The sequence below is a fragment of the Panthera leo genome, chromosome B2 (assembly GCF_018350215.1).
Source record: "Panthera leo isolate Ple1 chromosome B2, P.leo_Ple1_pat1.1, whole genome shotgun sequence".
NCBI lineage: Eukaryota > Metazoa > Chordata > Mammalia > Carnivora > Felidae > Panthera > Panthera leo.
Genome location: NC_056683.1, coordinates 33,229,068 through 33,255,675, shown reverse-complemented (window position 1 = coordinate 33,255,675; position 26,608 = coordinate 33,229,068). Strand labels below are relative to the sequence as shown.

Here is a 26,608-nt window from a genome sequence, read left to right as displayed (position 1 = left end):
CCAGGCTCTGAGCTGTCAGCACAGAGCCTGACGCGGGGCTCGAACTCAGCGACCGCGAGATCATGACCTGAGCTGAAGCCGGCCGCTTAACCGACTGAGCCACCCAGGCACCCCGAGAAACCAAAGATTTTAAAGAGCCCACCCTGAAGGAGGATATGATCTTAAAAAATGTCCAATACAATCAACTTTTTTCTTTCTGACAATATGAGGCACAAATGAAAAGAAATTGAAGATCATTTATTTGGGCTTTACAAAAAGTCACAAATAGGGGCGCCTGAGTGGCTCAGTCGGTTGGGTGTCCGACTTCAGCTCAGGTCATGATCTCACAGTCCATGAGTTCAAGCCCCGCGTCGGGCTCTGTGCTGACAGCTCAGAGCCTGGAGCCTGTTTCAGATTCTGTGTCTCCCTCTCGCTCTGACCTTCCCCCATTCATGCTCTGTCTCTCTCTGTCTCAAAAACGAATAAACGTTAAAAAAAAAAAGTCACAAATAAATACTTAAATATATACTCATAGTTAACCATACTGGAATTAAAATTAAAAATACGCTGGGGCGCCTGAGTGGCTCAGTGGGTTAAGCGTCCAACTCTTGATTTTGGCTCAGGTCATGATCCCATGGTTCATGAGATCAAGCCCTGTGTCAGGCTCCAGGCTCACTTCTTGTGTCTTGAACTCAATTAACCTAAACAAAAATTTCCCTAATTAAACAAAAAGAGTATGGCATGTCCAACAGAGATCCAAAACATACCCAGATTATTGTGTCACATCAGCTTCCTTTTTGAGCAGTTGTCTTTGTCAGGATTACAAGACTAAGAAACCCAGGGTCTCTCAGAGTCTTTGAAGGTTAACTATAAACCCACCTCTCACCTTTTCCTATTACAAAAGGAAAATAGTTCTAAAACCTATGATCACTACAAGAAAGATTTCACATAAATTGGCTACAAAATCTGGTCCGTGTCAATAAAGAATCATTAGGCAATTCATTCTTCTCTGCCCCGCTTCCCAATGTAATCAATACCTGATTGCTCTAACCTCAACAATTAATATTAATGTGTTCCTATATCCCCTGAGAAACTAATGACCTTCTAATTCTTTCATTCAACACACCAGAATGTTCCTATTTATCACTCAGAATGAGTTGCTTCTGTGCAAAACAACAGAGAGACAGGGATGAGAAAGAATGGGACCATTCTCCCGCATCAGAACAAGAGACTGAAACATACTTGTTTTGTCGATCAGGCTCTGGGCTTGCTCTTCCATCCATTTCTGATAGTAGTCTTTCACATTCTCTTTGTGTTTCCTACCACTGCAGTGTGTCTTTCTCACAGATGGCTGTAAAACAAAAAGGTCAGATCAGCCGTAGAAACAAGTTTCCCAAACTAGAAATTTTATAAGGCCTTTCCTTTATGTAAGTAGCCTGGCTACCTCTATACGCTTAAGCTGGGTGCTAAAGCATTATTTATAAACATTATCCAATAACACACTGTGGTAATTTATCTACTATATTATCTAAACCAGAGGTCCGCAAACTATGGCCCACGGGCCGGCCACCTGATTTTGTAAAACAAATTAGTGGAACACTGCCACATCCGTTTGTGTATGTACTATTTTTTCCCCTACAAAGCAGAATTGAGTTTTACTATTTTTTTTTTCCCTACAAAGTCATCACAACAAAAACTATATGGTCCACAAACTTAAAATAATTACAATGTGGCACTTTAAGGAAAAGTTTGCAAACTCCTGATCTAGAACATAATGCCATTTTATTTTATTTTATTTTTTTTTAACGTTTATTTATTTTTGAGACAGAGAGACACAGAGCATGAATGGGGGAGGGTCAGAGAGAGGGAGACACAGAATCTGAAACAGGCTCCGGGCTCTGAGCTGTCAGCACAGGGGCCCGATGCGGGGCTCGAACTCACGGACCGTGAGATCATGACCTGAGCCGAAGTCAGTGCTCAACTGACTGAGCCACCCAGGCGCCCCCATAATGCCTTTTTTTTTTTTTTTTTTTAATTTTTTTTTTTTTTTAATGTTTATTTATTTTTGAGACAGAGAGAGACAGAGCATGAGCAGGGAAGGGGCAGAGAGAGAGGGAGACACAGAATGTGAAGCAGGCTCCAGGCTCTGAGCTGTCAGCACAGAGCCCGACGCGGGGCTCGAACTCACAAACTGTGAGATCATGACCTGAGCCGAAGTCAGACGCTTAACCGACTGAGCCACCCAGGCGCCCCCCATAATGCCATTTTAATGCCCTTTCTTAAAAAAAAATTTCTTTTAATGTTTATCTATTTTTGAGACAGAGAGAGACAGAACACGAACAGGGAGGGTCAGAGAGAGAGGGAGACAACAGAATCCGAGGCAGGCTCCAGGCTCTGAGCTGTCAGCACAGAGCCTGATGCGGGGCTTGAACTCATGGATTGTGAGATCATGACCTGAGCCAAAGTCGGATGCTTAACCGACTGAGCCACCAGGCGCCCCTTTAGTGACCTTTCTTAGGTCATTCTATAGCAAAATAATATAGTCCACATACATCTAAATTATACTGTTTATAAGAATATCTTCTTTTAAATGACTATGGGTCTAGAATACAGACTATGTGAATCACATACAAACTTTTGCCTCTAGCCCACTAATCCTTTTGTTCTTTAAGACCTTTACCAAGGTAAAACTGATATAAGATAAACTCCACACAGTTATAACCATATGTTTAAGTTAACATTTATTTAACACCTACCACTTACGAGACACCATGCTGTGTAATTTACAAGCAGTATCTCAATCATGTTATAATCACATGTTCATGGTACAATGGAATATTAATCAGAAAGAACCAATCACTGATACAATATGGACAAATCTCAAAAGCATGCTCAGCAAAAAAAAAAAAAAAAAAAAAAAAAAAAAAGAGAAACGCAGAATATATACTATAAAATTCCATTCATATCAAGTTTTAAAACCAGTAACACTGATCTTTCATAATAAAAACCAGATCAGTCGGGGCCAAGGGTACAGGGTACTGACTGCAAAAAAACACAAAGGAATTTTCTGGGGTGATGGAATGTTCTATTATCTCAATGCACACAGCAAACTGTTAAGTATTTGCCAAGTCATCACACTGTACACTTAAAACATATGCATTTAATCTAACATAAAGTATAACTCAATAAAACTGATTTAAAAAATCACAAGGTTGGGGGCGCCTGGATGGCTCAGTTGGTTACGCGTCCAACTTTGGCTCAGGTCATGATCTCGCAGTCCGTGGGTTCCAGCCCCGCATCAGGCCCTGCACTGACATCACGGAGCCTGCTTCAGATTCTGTGTCTCCCCCTCCTTGTCTCTCTCTGTCCCCGCCCTGCTAGCGCACTGCCTCTCTCTCAAGAATAAATAAACTTTGGGGCCCCTGGGTGGCTCAGTAGGTTGAGCGTCCGACTTCGGCTCAGTCATCATCTCACAGCTCGTGGTTTCAGCCCCGCATCAGACTCTGTGCAGACAGCTCAGAGCCTGGACCCTGCTTCAGATTCTGTGTCTCCGTCTCTGTCTCTGCCCTTCCCCCACTCGTGCTCTGTTTCTGTCTCTCAAAAATAAACAGTAAAAAAATTTTTTTAATTAAAAAAATTGTAATTTAATTTAAAAAATTTTTTTAAAAAGCCATTTCTGATTACAGCCTCATTAATGCGAATTTTTATGGTACATAATCAAATGTGTCAACACTTGGAAGATTTGTGTAACTGAGTGAACCAATATTCCAATATTCATTTTCCATATGACCAGAGCATGTTACAAAATCCTGTCTGGTAAAAGATTCACTCAAAGTGCAAGACAGACCAACAAGTTTTGATGTAGCAGAGTGTTAAAAGTCTAATATGGTTTAAGTTTCCACACTACAGCTAACCATGTGTTGAGTCTGGGTGTAGTATTAAAAGTATTTAAAGTATTAAAGAATATCCACAATTATCTAAAAAGGCTAGCAAGGTACTCCTCTTTTTTTTCAACTCCTTATCCACGGGAGGCTGGATTTTTCATATAATTGAACCAAAACAAAGTGCAACAAGTTTAATCCAGAACATAAGAATCCAGTGGTCTTCCATTAAGCCAGACATTACAGAGGTTTGCAAAAAGGTTATAGCAATGCCATTCTTCACACTAATTTTTTTTAAATAGCTATGTTCCACTTTTATTTTGCTGTTATTATTTTATATGTAGGCTCCATGTCCAGTGCAGAGCCCAACGCAGGGTTTGAACTCACTACCCTTACATCAAGACCTAAGCTGAGATCAAGAGTCAGTCGCTTAACTGACTGAGCCACCGAGAAGCTCCTATTTTTCATTTTAAAAGGTTATTTGCATCACAGATAAAAAGTTTGTTATTGTTACTTTCAAATCAATTGGTATTTTTAAAATTGTAGGTTTTAATTTCAAACACAGCAAATATTAATAGTTAATATAAGCCCTGTAACTTTTCTTTAAAATTTTTTTGAGAGAGAGAGAGAGAGAGACAGAGTGCAAACAAGGGAAAGGCAGAGAGAGAGGGAGACACAGTATCTGAAGCAGGCTCCAGGCTCCGAGCTGTCAGCACAGAGCCCTATGTGGGGCTCGAACCCATGAACTGTGAGATCATGACCTGAGCTGAAGTCAGATGCTTAACAGACTGAGCCACCCAGGTACCCCTTAAGAACTTTTTAAGAATTTTTTTTTAATTGGTAATTTTTGGGGCGCCTGGGTGGCTCAGTTGGTTGGGCGTTCGACCTTGGTTCAGGTCATGGTCTCATAGTTCTGTCAGTTTGAGCCCCGTGTCCAGCTCTGTGCTGACAGCTCAGAGCCTGGAGCCTGCTTCGGATTCTACGTCTCCCTCTCTCTGCCCCTCCCCCACTCATGCTTTTTCCTCTCTCTCTCTCTCAAAAATAAACATTAAAATAATAATAATAATAATAATAATAATAAAAGAACTCAGTAATTTTCAAGAGTGTAAAAGGACCACGAGACAAAAAATGTTTGAGAGCTGCTGGCATAGAAACCCTAAAGTTATACTGCCTAGGCTCTTCTTCCAGCTCTGTACAACTTACTGGTTTACTAACATCCAGTCAGTCATTAATCCATACTCTGCCTCAGTTTCCTCCTCTGTAAAATGGAGATAATACTAACCATATAGGCTTATCATGAGCATTAAACAACATGATACAGGTAAAGCATCTGGAACACTGCCTGACACACAGTAAATATTCAATCTTAGTTATTATTTGTTAAGCAGTTTTTAATTAAATAGAAGTACAGCACTCAGGTTGTAAATTTGGGCATTTCTTTCCAGTTTAATCAATAAAATGTCTGAATGCCTTGTCAGAATCAAATATTTGAACTTCAGGACACGTTCCTGCAATTTTTACTTGTCATGTAAATTTTTTGCACCTTCAATTCTGCTACAGCTTTATTACTTTGGGTCTCAACTCAAAACACTAACTGCTGGAAGGCCAATCATTTCAAATTACGAAACCAGTTACAGGAAGGATGCAGGAAAAGAAACCCAGGTTATTTTTTCCAAGCAGGAGCACTTAAAGCTCAACAGCATGAAAAGCACACATTTATACCCCCCCAAAATCTGATCTTTCACATACAAGGTGTTTTGAAACTGAAAAGAAACACTACTTACAGAGTCATGGGTGAGGTATGTGTCGCAGTAGTCACAATAAAACCTGGAAAGGGGTAGAAGATAGAGAAAAAGACGACAACCAGTTAACAGATGCCCATCCACGTGGGCAGTTCAACGAAGGTAAAATATAAAAAGACCTATGCACGATCCCAAGACGTCAATCTAAGCGACCTGACACAAACCAGGCTTTTCTGTTGCGTCGCGCGGGGTCGACCTACACACACCGAAAGACGACAGTATCCAGAACTCCCGGGCTCCCTCCCCCACACGCCCTCGCTTCCCGGGAAACTTCAAGAGCTAGAATCCGCTCTGCACTCCCCTTCCTGGGCCACAATGGCGACCGTGACCGCGAACACCCCCAGATTCGAGCCCCCACTCACTTAGGCATGTTGCTTTGCAGACCGTTGGCCACTCCGTCCCGCGCCACCCGGAAGTGACGCACACAACAAGCGCCGACGCCGCGGAACCGATAAGTCAAACGCGACTCCAGGAACCCTACCCAGTCGTCCAATCCGCGGCTGCGCTGCGCTGCGACCGCCTTACCCGCTGCGGCCGGTCGAGGGGCGGGGCTTTTCTCTTCATCCCGTCACTTACAGCTAGGCGGGAAGGGGTGCTCGAAGGGTCCCTGCGAGGTTCAATCCACGCTCATGTAATCCTGATTCTTGATGCTTCCCGGAAGCATGTTATTCATTCTTTGGACGACTTTCTAAGGATCGCCTGCTATGTGCCAGGCCCTGCTATAAATGCTGAGAGAAGACAGCAGTGAACGAAACAGACAAATGTCCTGCCCTCGTGGAGTAGGCCCTAGGAGTTGGGGGAGACAAATAATAAAGTCAATATGTAGTAGGTTAGATGGAGTTGAGTAGAGGAGTGGGAGTTGGGGAGTGACGCAAGGAAGGGAGAATTTCAACTTTAAATAAGACAGCTTGCTGAGAAGGTAACAACTGTGAAATAATGGGTTTCCTAAAGCAATAAGCTTGGTGCAAGCGATTTTACATGGCGTCTCTTTTTTAAGTCTCATTAACCCTAGGAAATGATAGAACCCCCAGTTTCTTTTTTCTTTTTTTTTTTTTTAATTTTTTTTAACGTTTATTTATTTTTGAGACAGAGAGAGACAGAGCATGAATGGGGGAGGGTCAGAGAGAGAGGGAGACAGAATCGGAAGCAGGCTCCAGGCTCTGAGCCATCAGCATAGAGCCCGACGCCGGGCTTGAACTCACGGACCCCGTGAGATCGCGACCTGAGCCGAAGTCGGCCGCTTAACCGACTGAGCCACCCAGGCGCCCCCAGAACCCCCAGTTTCAAGTCCCATCTCCTGCTTCCTAGCCTTGCTGCTTGAGAAAGTTATCTAATCTTTCTGAGCCTCATTTTCCTCGACTGGAAAATAATGGGTAATAATTCTTACTTGTGGGGCTTAAGGAACGATTAAATGTGAAAATGCTTGTAAAGTGTTTAGGGCAATATCTGTACATACTAAGTCCTCCACATATGGCAGTTATATTTTTACATAAGAGGATATTGATAGAAGTATCTTGTCCACAGATCTAACCTGTTCTAGCGACAGGGCCAAACTTTCAGCCTGGTCAATCAGACTCCCAAATGGCCTGACCGCTCAGAAAAGGGGAATAAATGTTGGGAATGGAGAGGTAGAGCTTTTGATTCTACTGTTCCATATTCTCTGGTGGTGGAGTTGCAACCAAAATAATAATAATTGCTACCTTATTTGAATGTTGACTATGTCCTAGGTGCTTTGAATGCATTAATTTATTTGATCTATTCAATAATCCTATTGTTCACATTTCAAATGGGGACACTGAGCTTCAACACCATAAAGATGATTTCCTCTCTTAAAAGTTAACTGCAGGATGAAATAATCAGGCTTTCACTACTCTAACAGTGGTAAATGTTAGCATTATTGATGGTGGAACAATTGGGTATTACGTATCTCCTGCTAGGATGCTAACATTAAATAGACATAGTCAACTGTGACCTATTCTTACCAAAAGTGTTCCACTTGGATCCAATCAAGTTCTAGGATAGACAAGAGGATCAAGCTAAAGAAAGCAAAAGGCAGCAAACAACCAGAAGGTGGGAGAGTCTCTGGGACAAAGGGCCCCTTTCCTTCACCAAGTCAAGAAAAGATGTCATTCTAGATTAAAATGTTTTTAACAGACATAACAATCAGATGTATTATACGGTTCAGGGTTAGATCCTGGTTTGAACAAACTAGCTCTAAAAGATATTTTAAAGAAAATATCTGGGCCTTAATATTGCAGTTCTAGAAACCCACCTTTGTGTAGACACCCTGAGTTGATTCTTTTCAATTTTTTTTTTACATTTATTTATTTTTGAGAGACAGAGAGAGACAGAGCACAAGCAGGGGAGGGCAGAGAGAGAATGAGACACAGAATCCAAAGCAGGCTCTGGGCTCTGAGCTATCAGCACAGAGCCCAATACAGGACTTGAAGTCACCAACAGCTAGATCATGACCTGAGCCAAAGGCGGATGCTTAACCAACTGAGCCACCCAGGCACCCCGAGTTGATTCTTTTTGGAGGAGAGAGATTTGTCCACTACGTCTTGGTTTTTTCCCCCCTAACTTCCCTCTGTGCTGATCTTGCACCTGCTTTACCTTCAAATTCATTCCTCACCCTTCCCTCACCCTTTTCAGTATGGTGGTGGTGGTGGGGGTAGTACGATACCTCAAAGGCTGGGAATCTTGGATTCCTGTGCTGGTTGCCTTCTAGGCTGAGTTGCCGGGCACCATCTAAGGGAGGCCTGGAAATGGAGAGATTGAAGAAAAAGGCAGAGTACCCCCAATCTCAGGCTGTCTCTTCTGACCTACCTGGCTCCACTTCCAGCAGTTCCAGGCCTTGGGCTCTGGTAACAAGATGTCCTTCTTCTGTCCCTCCAGCGTGAGGGCAGCACTAATTTCTTGCTCCTCTCTGAGCTACTTCACTTTTCTCTTTTCACTTTTTATCTCTGCCAACACTTCTTATAAGCCAATTCTCTGATTTAAATTCCCTCTGTTTTAAAGACTTAGAGTGGTCTCTGTTTTCCAGGACTCAAAGCATGACCTTACTTCCAAGTTCCAAACGGTATCTCCCCTGAGTCTGGTCTGTGGGCCTTAATATCTGTAAAGCAGTGCTTTTCACACTTCCTCTAGGGTCCCAAGCAACTGGAGGGTTCATTTATCACCCTTATTCCCCCAGGTATAGGGTGAGAATCCCAAGTGCCTACCTGAGCTTGAAATGCCCTTGAACTGTTGTATGATATGTTAAAAGCTCACAGTGTTTGCAATCTACTTTATAAATATTTATATATTTTTATTTCTCTTAAGGTATTTTAACACTTAAAATGTATTTTATTTATTTATTTTTGAGTAAGTAATCAGTACACATGGTGGAAAATTAGAGAAGGACAAAAGTATGTTCCCACACATACACACCCTTACCAGTTTCTCGCATATCCTTCCAGAGATAGACCACGTACATGCAAACATAAACATAACATTTCCTGATTCTATTTCCCAATACTGCATAGTATTTTATTGTATAGATGTACCTCAATATTAACCAGTCTGCTATTGATGAACGCTTAAATTGTTTCCTGTCTTTTGCTATAATAATGATGCTGAAATACACAGTTAATTGGCATATAGATTTGTAGAGTGGATTTCTAGAACTAGAATTAATATGTTAGAGTTTTGCATCTGTAAGTTTGAAAAATATTGTAAAATTTCTCTCTGTTATGATTGCATTTAAGAGTGCTTTTTCATCTTTTCAATCTAATAGGTTAAAAGTGTCATTGTGTTATAATTTTTATTTCTCTTATAAAGTTGAGCATTTTTCTTCATATGTTTAAGATGCTTAAAGAATCAGGGCGCCTGGCTGGCTCAGTCAGTGGAGCATGTTACTCTCAATCTTGAGATTGTGAATTCAAGCCCCATGTTGGGTATAGAGATTACTTAAAAATAAAAAATCTTAAAAAAAAAAGGTCTTAAGAAATCTACAGAGCCCTCCATTTAGATTGCTTTTTCATGTCCTTTGCCCTTTCGCCTAGGGTTAGCCTCATCCTTTTTTTTTTTTTTTTTTTTCATAGAGAACTCCTTAGATATTAGCAAAATTAGCATTATTATAATATGAGTTGCAAATATTTTCCATTTGTTAATTGTCTGGCCTTATTTTGGGTGGTTTTTGTCATGAAAAAAAACTTTTAATTTGTATTTCAGTTAAACTTATTAATCTGTTCTTTTACAGTTTCCAGGTTTTATGTCATACTTCCCCTTTCTGAAATTGTTTTAATTCCATGATATTTTTTCTTGTTCTTTTATTATGTCATTTTTTCAGGTTTGTATCTTTTTATCTATCTGGCATTTTTTTGGTTGTTTTTAATTTTCTTTCTTTTTCTTTTTCTTTTTCTTAATTTTGAGAGAGAGAGAGAGAGAGAGAGAGAGAGAGAGAGAGAGCACGAGCAGGGGAGGGACAGAGAGAGAGGAAGAGAGAGAATCCCAAGCAGGTTCTGTCAGAGTGGAGCCTGACCTGGGACTCAAGCCCACGAACTGTGAGATCATGACCTGAGCTGAAATCAAGAGTCAGATGCTGAACCAACTGAGCCTCCCAGACACCCCTATCTGGAATTTGTTTAAATTTTTTTTTTAATATTTATTTTTTGAGAGAGAGAGAGACAGAGACAGATTGTGAGCAGGGGAGCGGCAGAGAGTGAAGGAGACACAGAATCTGAAGCAGGCTCCAGGCTCTGAGCTTCAGCACAGAGCCCTATGCGGGGCTCAAACTCATGGAACATGAGATCATGACCTGAGCTGAAGTTGGATGCTTAACCAACTGAACCACCCAGGCACCCCTGGAATTTGTTTTAAAGTGTGAAACAGGGATCTAACCTAATTTTTCTTTTCATAAACAGGAAGCCAATTATCCCAGCACCAGTTATTGAATAATTTGTTATTTTTTCTTTTTTTTTTTTAACATTTATTTATTTTTGAGACAGAGAGAGACAGAGCATGAACAGGGGAGGGTCAGAGAGAGAGGGAGACACAGAATCCGAAACAGGCTCCAGGCTCTGAGCAGTCAGCACAGAGCCTGATGCGGGGCTTGAACTCACGGAAGTCGGACGCTTAACCGACTGAGCCACCCAGGCGCCCCTGTTATTTTTTCTACTAATTTGAAATGCTACTTTTATCATGTACTAAATTCTTCTATAAATACTATTTCATTTCTGGGCTTTTGGGTTGTTCCTTTGGTTGGTCTATTAATGTGCCCCTACCAACTGTCTTAATTGTTACAGTTCATATTTTATCTATAGTTATTTTACCTTTTTTAATGTTTATTCATTTTTGAGAGAGAGAGAGAGAGAGAAAGAGAATGAGTGGGGGAGGGGCAGAGAGAGACGGAGACACAGAAACCAAAGCAGGCTCCAGGCTCTGAGCTACCAGCACAGAGCCTGATGTGGGGCTCAAAATCACGAAGTGTGAGGTCATGAGCTGAACCGAAATCAGACGCTTAACTGACTGAGCCGCCTAGGCGCCCCTATAGTTATTTTAATATAAAAATATTTTTCAATTACCCAATTAAATTACTAAAGTTTAACCCTTCCAAAAAAAAAAATTCCCAGCATTGACTCATATGTTACATTTGTCATGTGGTTTGACACATCCCCTGGTACCCTGTGGTACATCCCTGTAGGATAAAGTTGCCAGCTAAATACATCATGGCCAGTTAAATTTGAATTTCAGATAAACAATGGATAATTTTCAGTTGAAGTATGTCCCATGAATTTTTTTCCTGTATTTGAAAACCCTACTACAGGTTACTTTATTAAAAAATAATTATCTTAGGGGCACCTGGCCAGCTCAGTCAGTAGAGCATGCGATTCTTGATATCAGGGTGGTGAGTTCAAGCCCTACATTGGGTGTAGAGATTACTTAAAAAATAAAATTTTTTGGGGGCACCTGGGTGGCTCAGTCGGCTGAGCGTCCGACTTCGGCTCAGGTCATGATCTCGCAGTACGTGAGTTCGAGCCCCACATCGGGCTCTGTGCCGACGGCTCAGAGCCTAGAGCCTGCTTCAGATTCTGTGTTTCCCTCTCTCTCTGCCCCTTCCCCACTAATGCTCTGTCTCTCAAAAATGAATAAACGTTAAAAAATTTAAAAAAATAAATAAAATCTTTTTAAAAAAAGAATAATTATCTTAGTTATATGTGACAAAACCAACTTAAACTAGCATTGGCAAATAGTTACCTATAAAGGCCCAGAAATCAGGGACATCTTAGGGTATATTTATCTCCAGGTGTGGTCTTAAAAAATGTTACTTGGTCTCTTTCTCCCCATCTCTCATCTCATCTCTGCTTGACTGCTTCTCTTTGCACATTGGCTTCATCCTCCCATGTTGCAGCCTGGGTTCCTCCATGCAACCAGGTAAGACAGCCTCAAATATCTCCAAAATTCCATTCTTCTAGCACCAAAATCCAGGGAGGGGTCTGAATGGCCAGGCTTGAGTCAAGAGTCTTCCTTGGGTAGGGATGGGTGGAAACTTGTAATAACAGTCCCATTGAAACCTCAAGGGGTGAGGCAGGAGTATCCAAGAGTTGGGTTGGGGGGTGGGGTACTGTTTTCAAGGAAGAAGTACAGAAAAGCATCGTGGACAAGAAATAGTGTGTACAGCTGCCACCGTGGGTCATACCTAACCCAGTTTGGAAGTAACCAGCTTAACATGGTAATTTCCATTGGAACCACCAGAGGACTTGAGTCCTTAGTGCCTTTGTAACCTATACCTCCCTCCATCTCTCTCTCTCTCATCTTTCCCCTGTGCTAAGGCACTGAAATTAATATTCAGTTATTTAATATTTATTCAATAAATGCTTGCTGACCACTGGGCTGGTGTTCAGGTCAGTGTTGGCCACCATCAACGGGAAAATGAAGAATGTGCTGTGCCCACCATCGAGTTTAGTGTACGTGGTAGGCATTTAAACAAATAACTGTATAGCCTTATATGGTAAGAACTATGATAAGACAACTTCATCAAAAAGAATCACCATGTAGTAGTAACAAACAACTACTAGAGCCAAAATGCCTGTGTTTGAATCCCAGGACCATAAACTATTGCTTGGACCTTAGGGAAGTTGCTTAACCTCTTCCTGGCTTAGCTCCCTCATCTGTAAAAGGGAGACAATAATAATACCTACGTCATGTGATCATGGTTGTAAGGACTGCATAAGATAATTCTTATAAATCACCTAGCACATGGTTAGGCATGCAGTAAATGGTGAACAATGTTTGCATTGTCAGTAATAAGAATCACTTCTAAAAACCCAGCTCTCTTGAATTCCACACACATCCGGGAATCCTTCCAGGCCTCTTCAGGGTCACACAAGGGATGAGCTCTGGAACTCAGAGTCATTTCCCCTCTCCCTTCCAATAAGAGGCTTCAGCCCCACTTTGCAGCCATCAGTGGCTGCTGACTCTTCTATCTACTAGGCACCTTTCGGAAGCCACAATTCTTATTCCCTTCACATACCTAGGGGCCCTGAAAGGCGGAGTAGAAGCTGAATCCCAGAGATGTACTTGTCTCTGCACTCTGACCCGTACTTCCAGCTGAGAGAGGGCTGATCTGTTGATAGATGCCTCTCTGGGGAGGGTCATACAACTATGGCTTTATCCCCTACCTTTTCTTTCTGAACTGAGACCTCACTGCCATAAAGTAGATTCAGAAGGCGAAAACTTGATCTTTCTATTTGGAAACAACAGCAGGACATAGGGCACCAGCTTTAGAAGCTCACACCAGGTCTTCCAGGTGGTATAAACATAGCTATGGCTGAGAACTCATGACCATGGCTGGTGAGAAAGGGAGATCCTCCTGAGGACTTCACCCAATCTTTAGCCCACTCTACCCTGCAAGCGAAATCAACTGAGAGGCGACCTAGCTGCTTCTTTGCAAGGCCTGGAAATAGGTCTTTGCCACCCAGCCTGGGCAACCCTAGGACCTCAGGTGCCCATTTGGCACCTTCAGGATAGCAGCATACCTCATCCATTTTTGTCTGGCTGGGTGGGGAGAAAATGATTCTTCGTTAGTTCTGCCGTGATTGTCTTGCCTCCCTCACGGTAGACAGAGGGTTCACTGCTGGGAACAGAAAAGACCAAAACTCCAAGGTCTGGGGGACAAGTTCTTTTTCTGAAACTCTTTATTAATCTAGGGCAGTTGCATCAACAGGTCATGGTAGCAGGAAGAAGCCTGTTCAAGCACAATCAACAAGGCAGAACAGGTTTGGCAGGGTGGTTTCGAGTAACTCTTTACTGAAAAGGAGCAATTACTCATTCTTGAAATGTCTTCTCTTAGATGTATTTTCTCTTTGAGCCCATTTTATTAGCACGGGAAGCTTTCAGCCAGACTCTAGGGGTGCCAAGTCGGAAAGCTGGAAATAGAAACATAAGTGGCTTTTTTGTTGCTTAATACTTTCGTAGGAGCTGAGCTCATGGTTTGGAATGGTGTGCACAAGCACGAGTGTATGCACACGCGCGGACACGTCATTCTGCCATTCTGCTGCCCCAGGGCATGGTGTCTGGAGTGACTGGCTGTCACTGGAGAAAAGGGAAACACGTTTATTAAGCTCCAGTTCGTGTTGGCACTAGACAGTGTGCTTTCATTATGTTATCTGATGGGATTTGATTTTGAGGGGTTTTTTAACTGATGAGGAAACTGAGACCCAAAGAGGTGACACAATCTGAACAAAATCGCATAGTTAATACACGGCAAAGACAGGAGCCCAAATTATCAGATTCCAGAGCTTACATTCTTTCCATTGAACACACTGCCTGTATATATGAGACTTTTGAAATCTTGGCCTGAGTGTAACCTGCTCCCTGTAACTCTCTCACTGCAGTTGATGAGCCTGAGTTTTTCAAATAAGTAAGCACCAATGAGTAGCAAGGCGTTCCACATACAAGGGACAGCTCCATGAGAAGTTAAATCTCATTGTATGCAATTTATTCTTCAATAAACGTGACTTTAAAAAAAATGTTGGGTATAGGGACGCCTGGGTGGCTTAGTTGGTTAAACATCCAACTCTCGGTTTCAGCTCAGGTCATGATCTGACGATTTCATGAATTCAAGCCCCACATTGGGCTCCATGCTGACAGTGTGGAACCTGCTTAGGATTCTCTCTCTCCTTCTCTCTCTGCCCTTCCCCCACTCACGCTGTTTCTGTCTCTCTCATAATAAATACATAAACTTTAAAAGAAGAAAAAAGATGTTGGGTATAAAATGAACCTAGAAAACAATAATAAAATGATCATCAACTCAATTAAAAAGTACAAACGAGGGGCACCTGGCTGGCTCAATGAGTAGAGCATGTGACTCTTGATCATGGGGTCATGAGTGCAAAGCCCACATGGGGCATAGAACTCACTTGAAAAGTGATAACAATAAAATATAAATCTTTAAAAACATACAACTGAAAAGGAAATATAGATGTCCATTAAAGATCTGAAAGGATACTCATCCTCACTTATAATATTATCAAGCCAAACTAAAAGTCACTGAGATTTATTTATTGCTTATTGGATTGGTAAAGATCCAAAAGATTGATAACATGTAGGTTAGCCATAAGTGTGGGAAAATAGGGGCTTTCATACATTACCGGCATTGGGATAATTCCTATTAAGGGCAATTTGGTCACGTCTATCAAAACTCCATGTGTATGTACCCTTTGACTCAGCAACTTTACTTCTACGAATTTATTTTACAGTCACAGTTGCAGGTATGCAAAATGATGTACATACGAGGTTTTTCACTGAAGCAATGCTTGAAAGAAAGAGCAAAAACCTGAAAAGTTAAATGTCCGTCAATAAAGGCCTGGATGAATAAATCAGCACGGGAAGCTTTCAGCCAGACTCTTAGGGGTGCCAAGTTGGAAAGCTGGAAATGGAAACATTAAGTGGCTTTTGTGTGGCTTAATACTTTAGTAGGAGCTGAGCTCGTGGCTTGGAACGGTGTGCACAAGCACGAGCGTACGGACACGCGCGTGCACGTCATTCTGCCATTCTGCTGCCCCATCCGTGCAATGGAATACTATGCAGGCGTAGAAAAGAATGAAAAATACTTTTATGTACTGATATGGAAAACACTCCAACGCATATCACTGATCGAAAAAAGCAAGATGAGAGACGCCTGGGTGGCTTAGTTCATTAAGCGTCCCCCTTCAGCTCAAGTCATGATCTCGACCTGCATGTGGGGCCTGCCTGGGATTCTCTCTCTCCCACTCTCTCTGCCCCTCCCCCACTCACGATTTTTCTCTCTCTCTCTCAAAAATAAATGAACTTAAAAAAAGAGAAAAGCAAGAGGCAGAACAATGTACACAGTAGATACCATTTATATAACAAAGAAGGGAGATACTCCATATGTATAATATCTTATAAATGCTTCCAAAATCTCTTAAAGGATACACAAGAAAACCAATAACAGGGGTTATCTGTTGTGGAAGGTAAAGATGGGAGGGATATATTTCACTGTGTACCTTTTCAAAATTTTGATGTTTACACTTCATGAGTTTTTAAAATTATGGTTGCCTTTAAAGTAAGGAAAGAAAAGAAAAACACTGAGGCACTGGGGCATACCACATGAGCTGGCTGCACTGTGGGACTATGTCCCCAATCTATGCTCTACAGCCTGCCTTCTTGAACAGACGGACTCTTCGTTGAATGACTCAAATACCATGCAGCCTCCTAAACTGACACCCTTGAACCCACTCCCCCCAAATCCTTGTGATCGTGGGAAGGAGTGCGGCGGCTTTGTTAGGTGTTCTCAGATTGCAAGTGATTCACCCTGGTTGATGACTCTAATCTAAGCTCCATCGACAACATGTGAGGCTTATTCCACTTGAAAAAGCGACTTTTAGTCCCGAGATTTTAGTCCTAAGAACCCAACGCTCTCGTTCCTTATCTCTTAGATGTCCTTTAAAATGTTTCATTTGCTCACCAGAAAAAGTCTGTTTGGCTCTTGGCCTTCTGAGTTTAAAGGAGAAAAATTTGCTGGGGCGCCTGGGTGGCTCAGTCGGTTAGACGTCTGGGGGCGCCTGGGTGGCTCAGTCAGTTAAGCGTCTGACTTCGGCTCAGGTCATGATCTCACAGTTTGTGAGTTCAAGCCCCGCGTCACACTCTGCTGTCAGCTTGCTCAGAGCCTGGAGTCGGCTTCAGATTCTGTCTCCCTTTCTCTCTGCCCCTCCCCCGCCCACACTCTGTCTCTTTCAAAAATAAATAAACATTAAAAAAATTATAAAAAATAAACAAATAAACGTCTGACTTAGGCTCAGGTCATGATCTCCAGCTTCCTAAGTTTGAGCTCCGCATCAGACTCTGCACTGACAGCTCAGAGCCTGGAGCCTGCTTTGGATTCTGTGTCTCCTTCTCTCTCTATGTCCTTCCCCTACTTGTGCTCTGTCTCTCTCCCTTTCTCTCTCAAAAGTAAATATTTTAAAAAGTCTTTTTAAAGATTAAAAAAAGAGGAAGAAAAATTTGTTCATTTGATTCCAGCATTAATGTAAAGTACTTGAGATCCACAACCTGGAGGCAGGAAAACATTTCTTTGGATATAGAAAGCAAATAGCCACTTAAAAGTTTGACAAATTAGGGATGCCTAGGTGGCTCATTCGGTTAACCATCGAACTCTTGGTCAGCTCAGGTCATGGTCTCAGGGTTCATGAGTTCGAGCCTCACATTGGGCTCTGTGCTAACGAGGTGCAGAGCCCGCTTAAGATTCTCTCTCTCTCTCTCTCTCTCTCTCTCTCTCTCCCCCCCCCCCGCCCCTCTCCCAATTGTGCTCTAAATCTTTCTCTCTCTCTCAAAAAAATAAACTTTTAAAAAATTTAAAAAAATAAAAGTTTGATAAATTAGCTTTGTCAGAATTGAAAACTTCTGCTAATGACAAGACATAGTTAAGAAAACGAATAGGAGGGGCATCTGGGTGGCTAGGTCAGTTAAGTGTCTGACTTCAGCTCAGGTCATGATCTCATGGTTGTGAGTTTGAGCCCCACATTGGGCTCTGCAATGGAAGTGTGGAGCCTGCTTGGGATTCTGCCTCTCTCCTCTCTCTCTGCCCCTCCCCTCGAGCTTTCTCTCTCTCTCTCCAAATAAATAATAAAAACTTAAACAAAAGAATAGGAAAGGGACGCCTGCGTGCTCAGTCAGTTGAGCATTCGACTCTTGATTTTGGCTCAGGTCATGATCCTAGGGTCTTGGGATTGGGATTCTCTCTCTCTCTCTCTCTGTCCCTCTGTCCCTCTCACCCACTCGCACTTGTTCTCTCACTGAAATTTAAAAAAACTGGCGCCACCTGGGTGGCTCAGTCAGTTGAGTGTCAGACTTTGGCTCGGTCATGATCTCATGTTGTGGGTTTGAGCCCCATGTCCAGCTTTGCACTGACAATGTGGAGCCTGCTTCGGATCCTTTGTCTCCCTCTCTCTCTGCCCCTCCTCCCCTCACACTCTCTCCCTCTCAAAAATGCATAAACATTAAAAAATTAAGTTAAATTAAATTTAAAAAAGAAAATGGAATGGAAAACCATAGACTGAAACAATATATATTCATGAAACATTTATTTCACAAATGACTTGCACCCAAAATGTATTTTTAAAGACCAATAAGAAAATGACCTCAAAATATCTAATGAGCAAAAGACTTGGGCATTCACAAAAGAAAATATACAAAAGACCAATGAACCCATGAAAAAGTGCTCAAAAGTGTTATGCATTAGGGAAATGTACAAATTATAATCACAGTGAGATACCATCCCAAACTCACTATAATGGCTAAAATTAAAAAGACTGAAAATACCAAATGTTGGCAAAAGTGGATTAACTAGGATACTCCTCTGTTGCTAGCAGGAGTGAAAAATGGTACAACTGCTTTGGGAAAATGTTTGGCAGCTTCCTATAAAGTTAAATACCCGATGACTCAAGAATTTCACTCCTGAGCAATTACTTCAAGCTAAATGAACAGTATGTCTTTGCAAAGACTTGTACAAAAATGTTCAAAGATGTTATTTTCCATAATAACCTCAGGCTGGAAACAACCCAAATGGGCATCCCAGAATGGTTAAACAGATTTGTACAATAGAAAATTAGTCAACGGTAAAGAGGAACAAACTACAGATATACACAGCAGTGTGAATGAACTTTGTAGATACAGACGTTATGTGGAACCAAGAATGCCAGACATAAAAGAGTTCAGTGTTTTCAATTATATAAGGACCTAGAACAGGTAAATCTAATTTATGGTGGAATAAAATGAAAAAATTGGTTGCATCTGGGGGTGTCAAATTGCTGAGGCAATGAAAATGGTGAAAATATTCTATATTTTGGTAGGGATGTGAGTCTCATCAATGAAGGCATTTGTCAAAAGTCATCAAATTATGCCTTAAAAGGTGTGCATCTCGGGACACCTGGGTGGCTTAGTCAGTTAATCGTCCAACTTGGTTTGGCTCAGGTTATGATTTCATGGTCATGAGACTGAGTCCTGAGTTGGGCTCCACACTTGGCTTGGAGCTTGCTTGGGATTCTTTCTCTCTTTCTCTCTGCCTTCTACCCCTGGCTTGTGTTCTCTTTCTCTCTCTCTCTCTCTCTCTCTGTCTCTCTCTCTCAAAATAAATAAACTTAAAAAATTTAATACTTATTTTTGAGAGAGGGGGGAGGGAGGGACAGAGAGAGAGAAGGAGACACAGAATCTGAAGCGGGCTCCAGGCTCTGAACTGTCAGCACAGAGCCCAACACAGTGCTCGAACCCACGAACCACAAGATCTTGACCTGAGCCGAAGTTGGACACTCAAAACCAACTGAGTCATCCAGGTGCCCATAAATAAGAAAACTTTTAAAAAAATGTGTGAATCTCACTATCCATCCTCCTTCCCCCCAAATCTGTAAATAAATATTGACCTATACTTGGTAGATTAGGCTTGAGTAGATGAGAAAATACACTGAAGGTAATGGCAGCCAATTTTCTCACAGTTCAAAAAAGGGAATTACAAAAAGAGGGAATATGCCATGTGATGTTGGATTAGAATTAGAGGTATCAGTAGGAACTTGTGGTTTTACACAGATTTCCTGGCTTTGTCCACTGAGAGAGCCTAGAGAAGCAATGACATACCACTGACAATGGGCATCTTGGTTTCTAAATGCCATTCTCCAAAAAGGGGAACCAGGGTTTCTTGGGGAACAGATTTGGCAAAGAAAGAATGAGATGAACCTGAAATCTCTTCTTGTGCCAGAAAGTAGGAAAGTAAGTGCTCAACGAACACTGGGGTTATATCAAAAGAACACAGGAGCCAGCCTGAAGGGGCTCCCGGTGGCCAAATCTGGGATGATCTGAGCATCAAAAATAAATAATGATGTTACCGGATTATAACCTATGGAATCAAATAAGAATCCACAAGTCTATTCTGATATAAATTTAAAAAATGAGTAAGTAATGGAAAATAAAGAGATCTTCCTTAGAACAGAATCCTATCTGCTAATATAGAAGGAATGACAGAGTTAGAAAATCATCATGGATATGGAAACTTGAGGGTTAATGTGTGATAAGGAAAATTCTCAAAGTATCTCTTCCCAAATTACTTTTTAGCTATCTAGGGGAAAATAATAAGTTTACAGTGGAGAGTTCTGGCAGCCTCCACCACAACCAAGTGATCAAAATAAACATTATTAATATTGGAACAGACCAACATCATGTACCTCCTGCAATCATATTGTATTCCTGTCAAAATGCATAATCTGAATTCAAGGTTGAGGGAACATCAGCCAAACAAAAAATGAGTGATGTTCTGCAAATAAAAGGCTCTACTTTTCAAAAATGTCAAGGTCAAGAAAGACAAAGTAAGGCTGAGGAGTTGTTTCAGGTTAGAGGAAACTAAACATTCAAGACAACCGAATAAATGCAAAGTATAATTCTGAACTGGACATTCAATTGAGAACCAAAATAGGTATAATGGATACTATCTGGGCAAATATTTTTAATATAGGACTGTATTAGTTTCCTATGACTGCTGTCACAAGTTACCACAAATTTGGTACATTATAATAAGGCACATTTATTATCTGACAGTTCTGAAGACCAGAAATCTGAAATCAGTTTCACTGGGCTGAAATCAAGGTGTTGGCAGTTGTGTTCCCTTGGTAGGGGTAAAGCATACAATGTCCCCAACTTACTTTTGAATAAATCACAAATGGGGCAAGATATAAACAATTAAGGAATCTGGGTGAAAGGTGTACAGGAGCTCCACAATTTGAACTATTTTTGGAACTCATCTGTAAGTTTGATTATGTTAAAAAAATTTTTTTAAATGCTTATTTTTGAAGGAGAGAGAGAGACAGAGTGTGAGCAGGGGAGGAGCAGAGAGAGTGGGAGACACAGAATCTGAAGCAGGCTCCAGGCTCTGAGCTGTCAGCACAGAATCTAACGCGGGGCTCAAACCCACCGAGCGGTGAGATCATGACCTGGGCCGAAGTCAGATGCTTAACTGACTGAGCCACCCAGGCACCCCTGATTACGTTATAATTTAATGGTACCAATAGAATAACTAGTAGGGATCATAGAAGCAGGGCTATAAGACTAAAGTTTCATGACAGTTCTAAGGTCACTGGGATAGATTCCTAATCAGAGGCAGGAAAATGGGTTCGATACTTCCTTGCATTTGTATGATGTTTGTTTTTTAAATTATTTCACAGCAAGGCCTGATTTGATCTTTGTAATAACCTTGTGGGATTAGAAGGGCAGGTATATTTTTTAAATGTTTATTTTGAGAGAGAGAGAGAATGTGAGACAGACAGAGAGAGAGAGAGAGAGAGAGAGAATTGCAAACAGACTCCATGCTCACTGTAGAGCCCAACACAGGGCTTCATCTCACGACCATGAGATCATGACCTGAGCCAAAATAGATGCTCAACCGACCGAGCCACCCAGGTGCTCCAGAAGAGCGGATATCCTATTCCCAATGGACAAATGAAAAACTGAGTCACTTAAGATCCACATGAGGTTAGTGGCAGACTTAGAAATGAGAGTAACTCCTGACATGCTGTGCTAATTGTAAGAAAGTGGTTAAGAGTGGCTGAAGTCAGACAGACCTGCACTCAAATCCTGGCTACAACTTTTCCAGTTGTCTTACTGAAGGTAGGCAGGTTATGCAAATCAAACCTGAAATGTCAGCAGCTTGGCACAACCAATCTAATGTTTTTTTATTGTTCCCATTACAGTGAAACGTAGGCCAGTTGGTTCCCTTGATGAGGCTCTCCTCCAGGCAGTTATTCAGGGATCTAGGCTCTGTCTTTGGGAGGGAGGATGGGGTGAGGTAGTCCTTGGCTTCCAGCTGTGTGGATAAGGAAGAGAAAGTAGAAGTGTGGGTGGGATGTTTTAAACCGGGAAATGGGACATATCACATCTACATTCGATTGACCAGAATTCAATCCATTAAATGCATGGAGATCTGGAAAATGTCGTCTTTCTGTGTGGCCAAAAGGAACATAAAACAGTTGGGTAAATACCCAGCTTTGGCTCTGTCATGCTGGCTATGTAAACTCCAGTAATTTAAAACAACAACAACAGATGAAAATCTTAAACAAAACAAAACCAAAAACCTGAACAATTTATTTAAACTCTTTCTAGATTTTCTCCTTCATCAAATGAAGGCAGTAAGACTACATAGGGTTGTTGCATTAAATGAAGCACCTAGGGGCCCCTGGGTGGCTCAGTTGGTTAAGAGTCTCTTGGTTTCGGCTCAGGTCATGATCTCATGGTCCATGAGTTCTAGCCCTGCCTCGGAGCCTGCTTGGGATTCTCTCTCTCTCTCTCTCTCTCTCTCTCTCTCTCTCTCCCTCTCTCTCTCTCTCTCCCTCTCTCTCTCTCTCTCTCTCCCTCAAAATAAATAAACTTTATTTAAAATTTTTTTTTAATATTTACTTATTTTTGAGAGAGAGAGAGAGAGAGAGAGAGAGAGAGACAGTGTGAGCAGGGGAGGGCCAGAGAGAGGGAGACACAGAATCCGAAGCAGGCTCCAGGCCCTGAGCTGTCAGCACAGAGCCCGATGTGGGGCTCGAACTCACAAACCGCGAGATCATGACCCAAGCCGAAGTCGGACGCTTAACCGACTGAGCCACCCAGGGGCCCCTTAAATAAACTTTAAATGAAGCACCTAATGCACATGGTATGTACAACACAGCGCCTCCTCACACGTGGTAAACCACAAATGCTTGTCATTAGTATTCTAAAACTTCTCATGTCTGTTACACTCCTAGTTACATTAATTCCCTGGCTGGGGGTGGGTTATTCATGCCAAACCTTTCCATGTGCTGCCCATTTGTACCTTGTTCTCTGCCCACAGTGTAATGGAGATTAGTCTCCCCAAAAAGAAAGATCAAGGCCTGGGAGTAGGGCCCACATGGCAGGACATAAGGTGAAAAGCAGTGGGTTACAGAGTGTCATTTTGCAAAATTTACCGTCATGGAGATGCATGGGGGGCATTGCAGGCACCCCTGAACCCCCTGGGGTTGCTGACATGGCCCTTCTGTTCTAAACAACAGGTGTGGACAAACTTCCAACAAAGCTGGCTAAGGAGTCTATTCTCAACTCAGGAATTGAGAGGGAAAAGAAGGAGTGGTATCCAGGAGAGGTCAGATGTTACATCTGTTGGGAGTTGACAACTTTCCCCACACTCAGTGCCACAGTAGTTTAAGGTGGCCCAACTAATGCCATCCAAAGAGACCTAACTAAGGACACTCTGGGCTTCCTGGTGACCTAAGAACAGAACGCTGGAATTCATGAACAGGAGCAGGACCCTTTCTTTTCTCCCAGATGGAAATGTCCTTTTCATTCTGGAAATGGGCACCTAGGGCCGGAATTTGAGACCTGCAGCTTACATAGACCCTACTCCATTTTCTACACACAGCCAAACCAGAATTTGGCCCACCACAGAGGGTGGTTTAACCTACCACCAATCTTCCAGAGTTGAGAAGTTTGGCAAATTTGGTACACAGTGTAATTCATAGTGGTATAGCCAAAGTATTCCTCTCTTGGATTAGATGACCCACATTTGAGAACACAGTAAAGTAAAAACTCAAGACTCCAGATCAAAATCTGAATCCACTGGGGCTTAGTCGGTTGAGCGTCGTACTTTGGCTCAGGTCATGATCTCGCAGTTTGCGGGTTCAAGCCCCTCATTGGGGCTCTATGCTGACAGCTCAGAACCTGGAGCCTGCTTTGGATTCTGTGTCTCCCTCTCTCTCTGCCCTTCCCTCACTCGCTTTTTCTCTTTCTCTCAAAAATAAATAAACATTAAAAAATATATAAAGAAAAATGAATCTACTTGAAACAAATAGCAACTTTCACTGAAGCCTTAACTCAAACATGCAACTTTTGGTCATTCTTTATTTATTTATTTTTTAATTTTTTTTTTTAACGTTTATTTATTTTTGAGACAGAGAGAGACAGAGCATGAATGGGGGAGGGTCAGAGAGAGGGAGACACAGAATCTGAAACAGGCTCCAGGCTCTGAGCTGTCAGCACAGAGCCCGACGCGGGGCTTGAACTCACAGACTGCGAGATCATGACCTGAGCCGAAGTCGGCCGCTTAACCGACTGAGCCACCCAGGCGCCCCAACTTTTGGTCATTCTTATGAGAAGCCCTCCCAACATCGCTAGTGGTTAATTGCAAACCTTGAACTTCTTTATTGCTCAAATCAACATGAGTGGGTTCAGAACTCCTCTCGTGGCGCCTGGGTGGCTCAGTTGGTTGGGCTTCTGACTTCGGCTCAGGCATGATCTCACAGCTTGTGAGTTTGAGCCCCATGTCGGGCTCTGTGCTGACAGCTCAGAGCCTGGAGCCTGCTTTGGATTCTGTGTCTCCCTCTCTCTCTCTGCCCCTCCCCCACTTGTGCTCTGTCCCTCTCAAAAATAAGATAAACATTAAAAAAAAAAAAAAAAAAAAAGAGAACTCCTCTCATCTCCATGTAAGACCAAAGTCCAGACAGCCTTCCCCCGAGATCAATGTGAGGCCCTGCTTAATTGTGCTGTGTTTGCTGACTGAACTAACTCCCTGACCTCTGGGACTCTGGACCTGTCTCTACGGTCCTGTTTTGTTTCTCCCTTACCTTATTTATTTTGAGTTTTATTTATTTTTTTAAATTGAGAGAGAGATTGGGAGAGAGAGTGCAAGCGGGAGAGGGGCAGAGGGAGATAGAATCTTAAGCAGGCTCCACACTCAGTGAGGAGCCCCACAAGGGGCTTGATCCTGTGACCCTGGGATCATGACCTGAGCCAAAATTGAGAGTCGGACACTCAACTGGCTAAGCCACCCAGGCCTCCCACCCTTTTACTTTAGTGATCTTGGTGGACTTGATTCCTTTCTGCCAGTATGTGCCAGATCCTGGGAAGTCTTGTTTTCCTACCACTTATCAAAGGTGGCTCCAGAATTTCTGTCATGGGGTTCTTAAAAGGGACAGGCTGTTTGGAAGGTGATTAGGCATGTCTCTCTTGTTGTGCATTTCCAGGGGTATCCCTTACCCGGTATTTCACATAAATGATACCCCTTAGAGCTATGGGACTTAAGGGCTCTGAATTTCAGGAGTTAGGAAGCTGAATTTCCCTAGTACGTTTTCTACTTAAACTGCCTGTTTATTTGGAGTGTCTTGATGAGTAGGGAGGCTAAAGCTACTCTCAAGCCACCTCTCAGTGGCTACCCACTGAGTAGCTACCCCCGTTACCCACCCATGACCGGAGGTGAAAACAAATGTGGAGAAAATTTGAAATCAAAGGTTGTGGAGTCTGCGGTTACCACCGGCGCCTTCTGAAGGGTCAAGAAGCTACACGAAGTGAGCCTAAAATGAAAACTAGAGGAGGAAAGAAAAAAAGAGAAAAAATTTTCCAGAGGCAATTCTACATATATAAGCTCTTAATTCCTCTCTGCTGGTTCCAGGAATGATGGCTCATGAAACCATGGTGGTTAAAACGCTTTTCAGGGTACCTGTGTGGCTCAGTGGATTAAGCGTCTGACTCTTAATTTCAGCCCAGGTCATGATCTCCCTGTTCATGGGTTCAAGCCCCACGTTGGGCTCCACGTTGCCTGGGATTCTCTCCCTGACCCTCCCCCGCTCTCTCACTCTCTCTCAAAAATAAAAATAAGATTAAATAAATAAAAGGCTTTTCTGAAGAGGAAAGTAGTGTGGGGTCATGATTCAGGTGACTCAAGTTCACATTCCAAGTCCTGCAGCTTCAGTTCTTTAATTCTGTGAAATCTGCTTCTCTTTCCCAGTCAGTCTCTTGCTGTAAAATGGGATCAGTGACCCAGACCACCTCACAGGTTTCTGTGAGGCTCAAATAAGATAATGATATGAGAGTGTACAAAGGGATTTGGTTTGCTACGAATTTTAAGTTTCAGTTTATCTAAAATTTCTGACCTTCTTGGAATTTCCTCAAAAAATTTTAGGGAACCTGACAATCATTTCAAATGCAACTTGTTTTTGTAAACTCCCCTTCTTCCTCCCACATATTTCTGTCTAGAGTATCTGTAAAGTCCCCTTTTATTTTTTTAAAAAATATTTTTGATGCTTATTTTTCACACACACACACACACACACACACACACACACACACACACACACAATGTGAGTGGGGGAGGGGCAGAAAGAGAGGGAGACACAGTCTGAAGCAGGCTCCAGGCTCTGAGCTGTCAGCACAGAACCCAACGCGGGGCTCAAACCCACCAACTGATAAGTCGGAAGCTTAACCAACTGAGCCACCCAGGAACCCCTAAAGTCCCCTTTAATAATGCAAGTGCCCTGGGGCACCTGGGTGGCTCAGTCGGTTGAGCATCCGACTTCGGCTCAGGTCATGGTCTCACACCTCATGAGTTGGAGCCCCGCTTCGGGCTCAGAGCCTGGAGCCTGCTTCAGATTCTGTGTCTCCCTCTCTCTCTGC

At 42.4% G+C, this 26,608-nt stretch overlaps 1 protein-coding gene across 1 annotated transcript in view; it reads right to left on the bottom strand.

Moving 5' to 3' along the window:
• SNRPC (small nuclear ribonucleoprotein polypeptide C) overlaps nt 1-26,608 on the bottom strand; it is a 59,299-nt gene that overhangs the window by 5,618 nt on the left and 27,073 nt on the right. Inside the window, exons 2-4 of the mRNA XM_042938504.1 lie at nt 6,025-6,448; nt 5,645-5,687; nt 1,222-1,330 (exon numbers count right to left, since the gene is read on the bottom strand). Coding sequence (XP_042794438.1) covers nt 1,222-1,330; nt 5,645-5,687; nt 6,025-6,032 — 160 coding nt within the window. The 5' untranslated portion in view covers nt 6,033-6,448. The remainder of the gene's footprint in view (nt 1-1,221; nt 1,331-5,644; nt 5,688-6,024; nt 6,449-26,608) is intronic.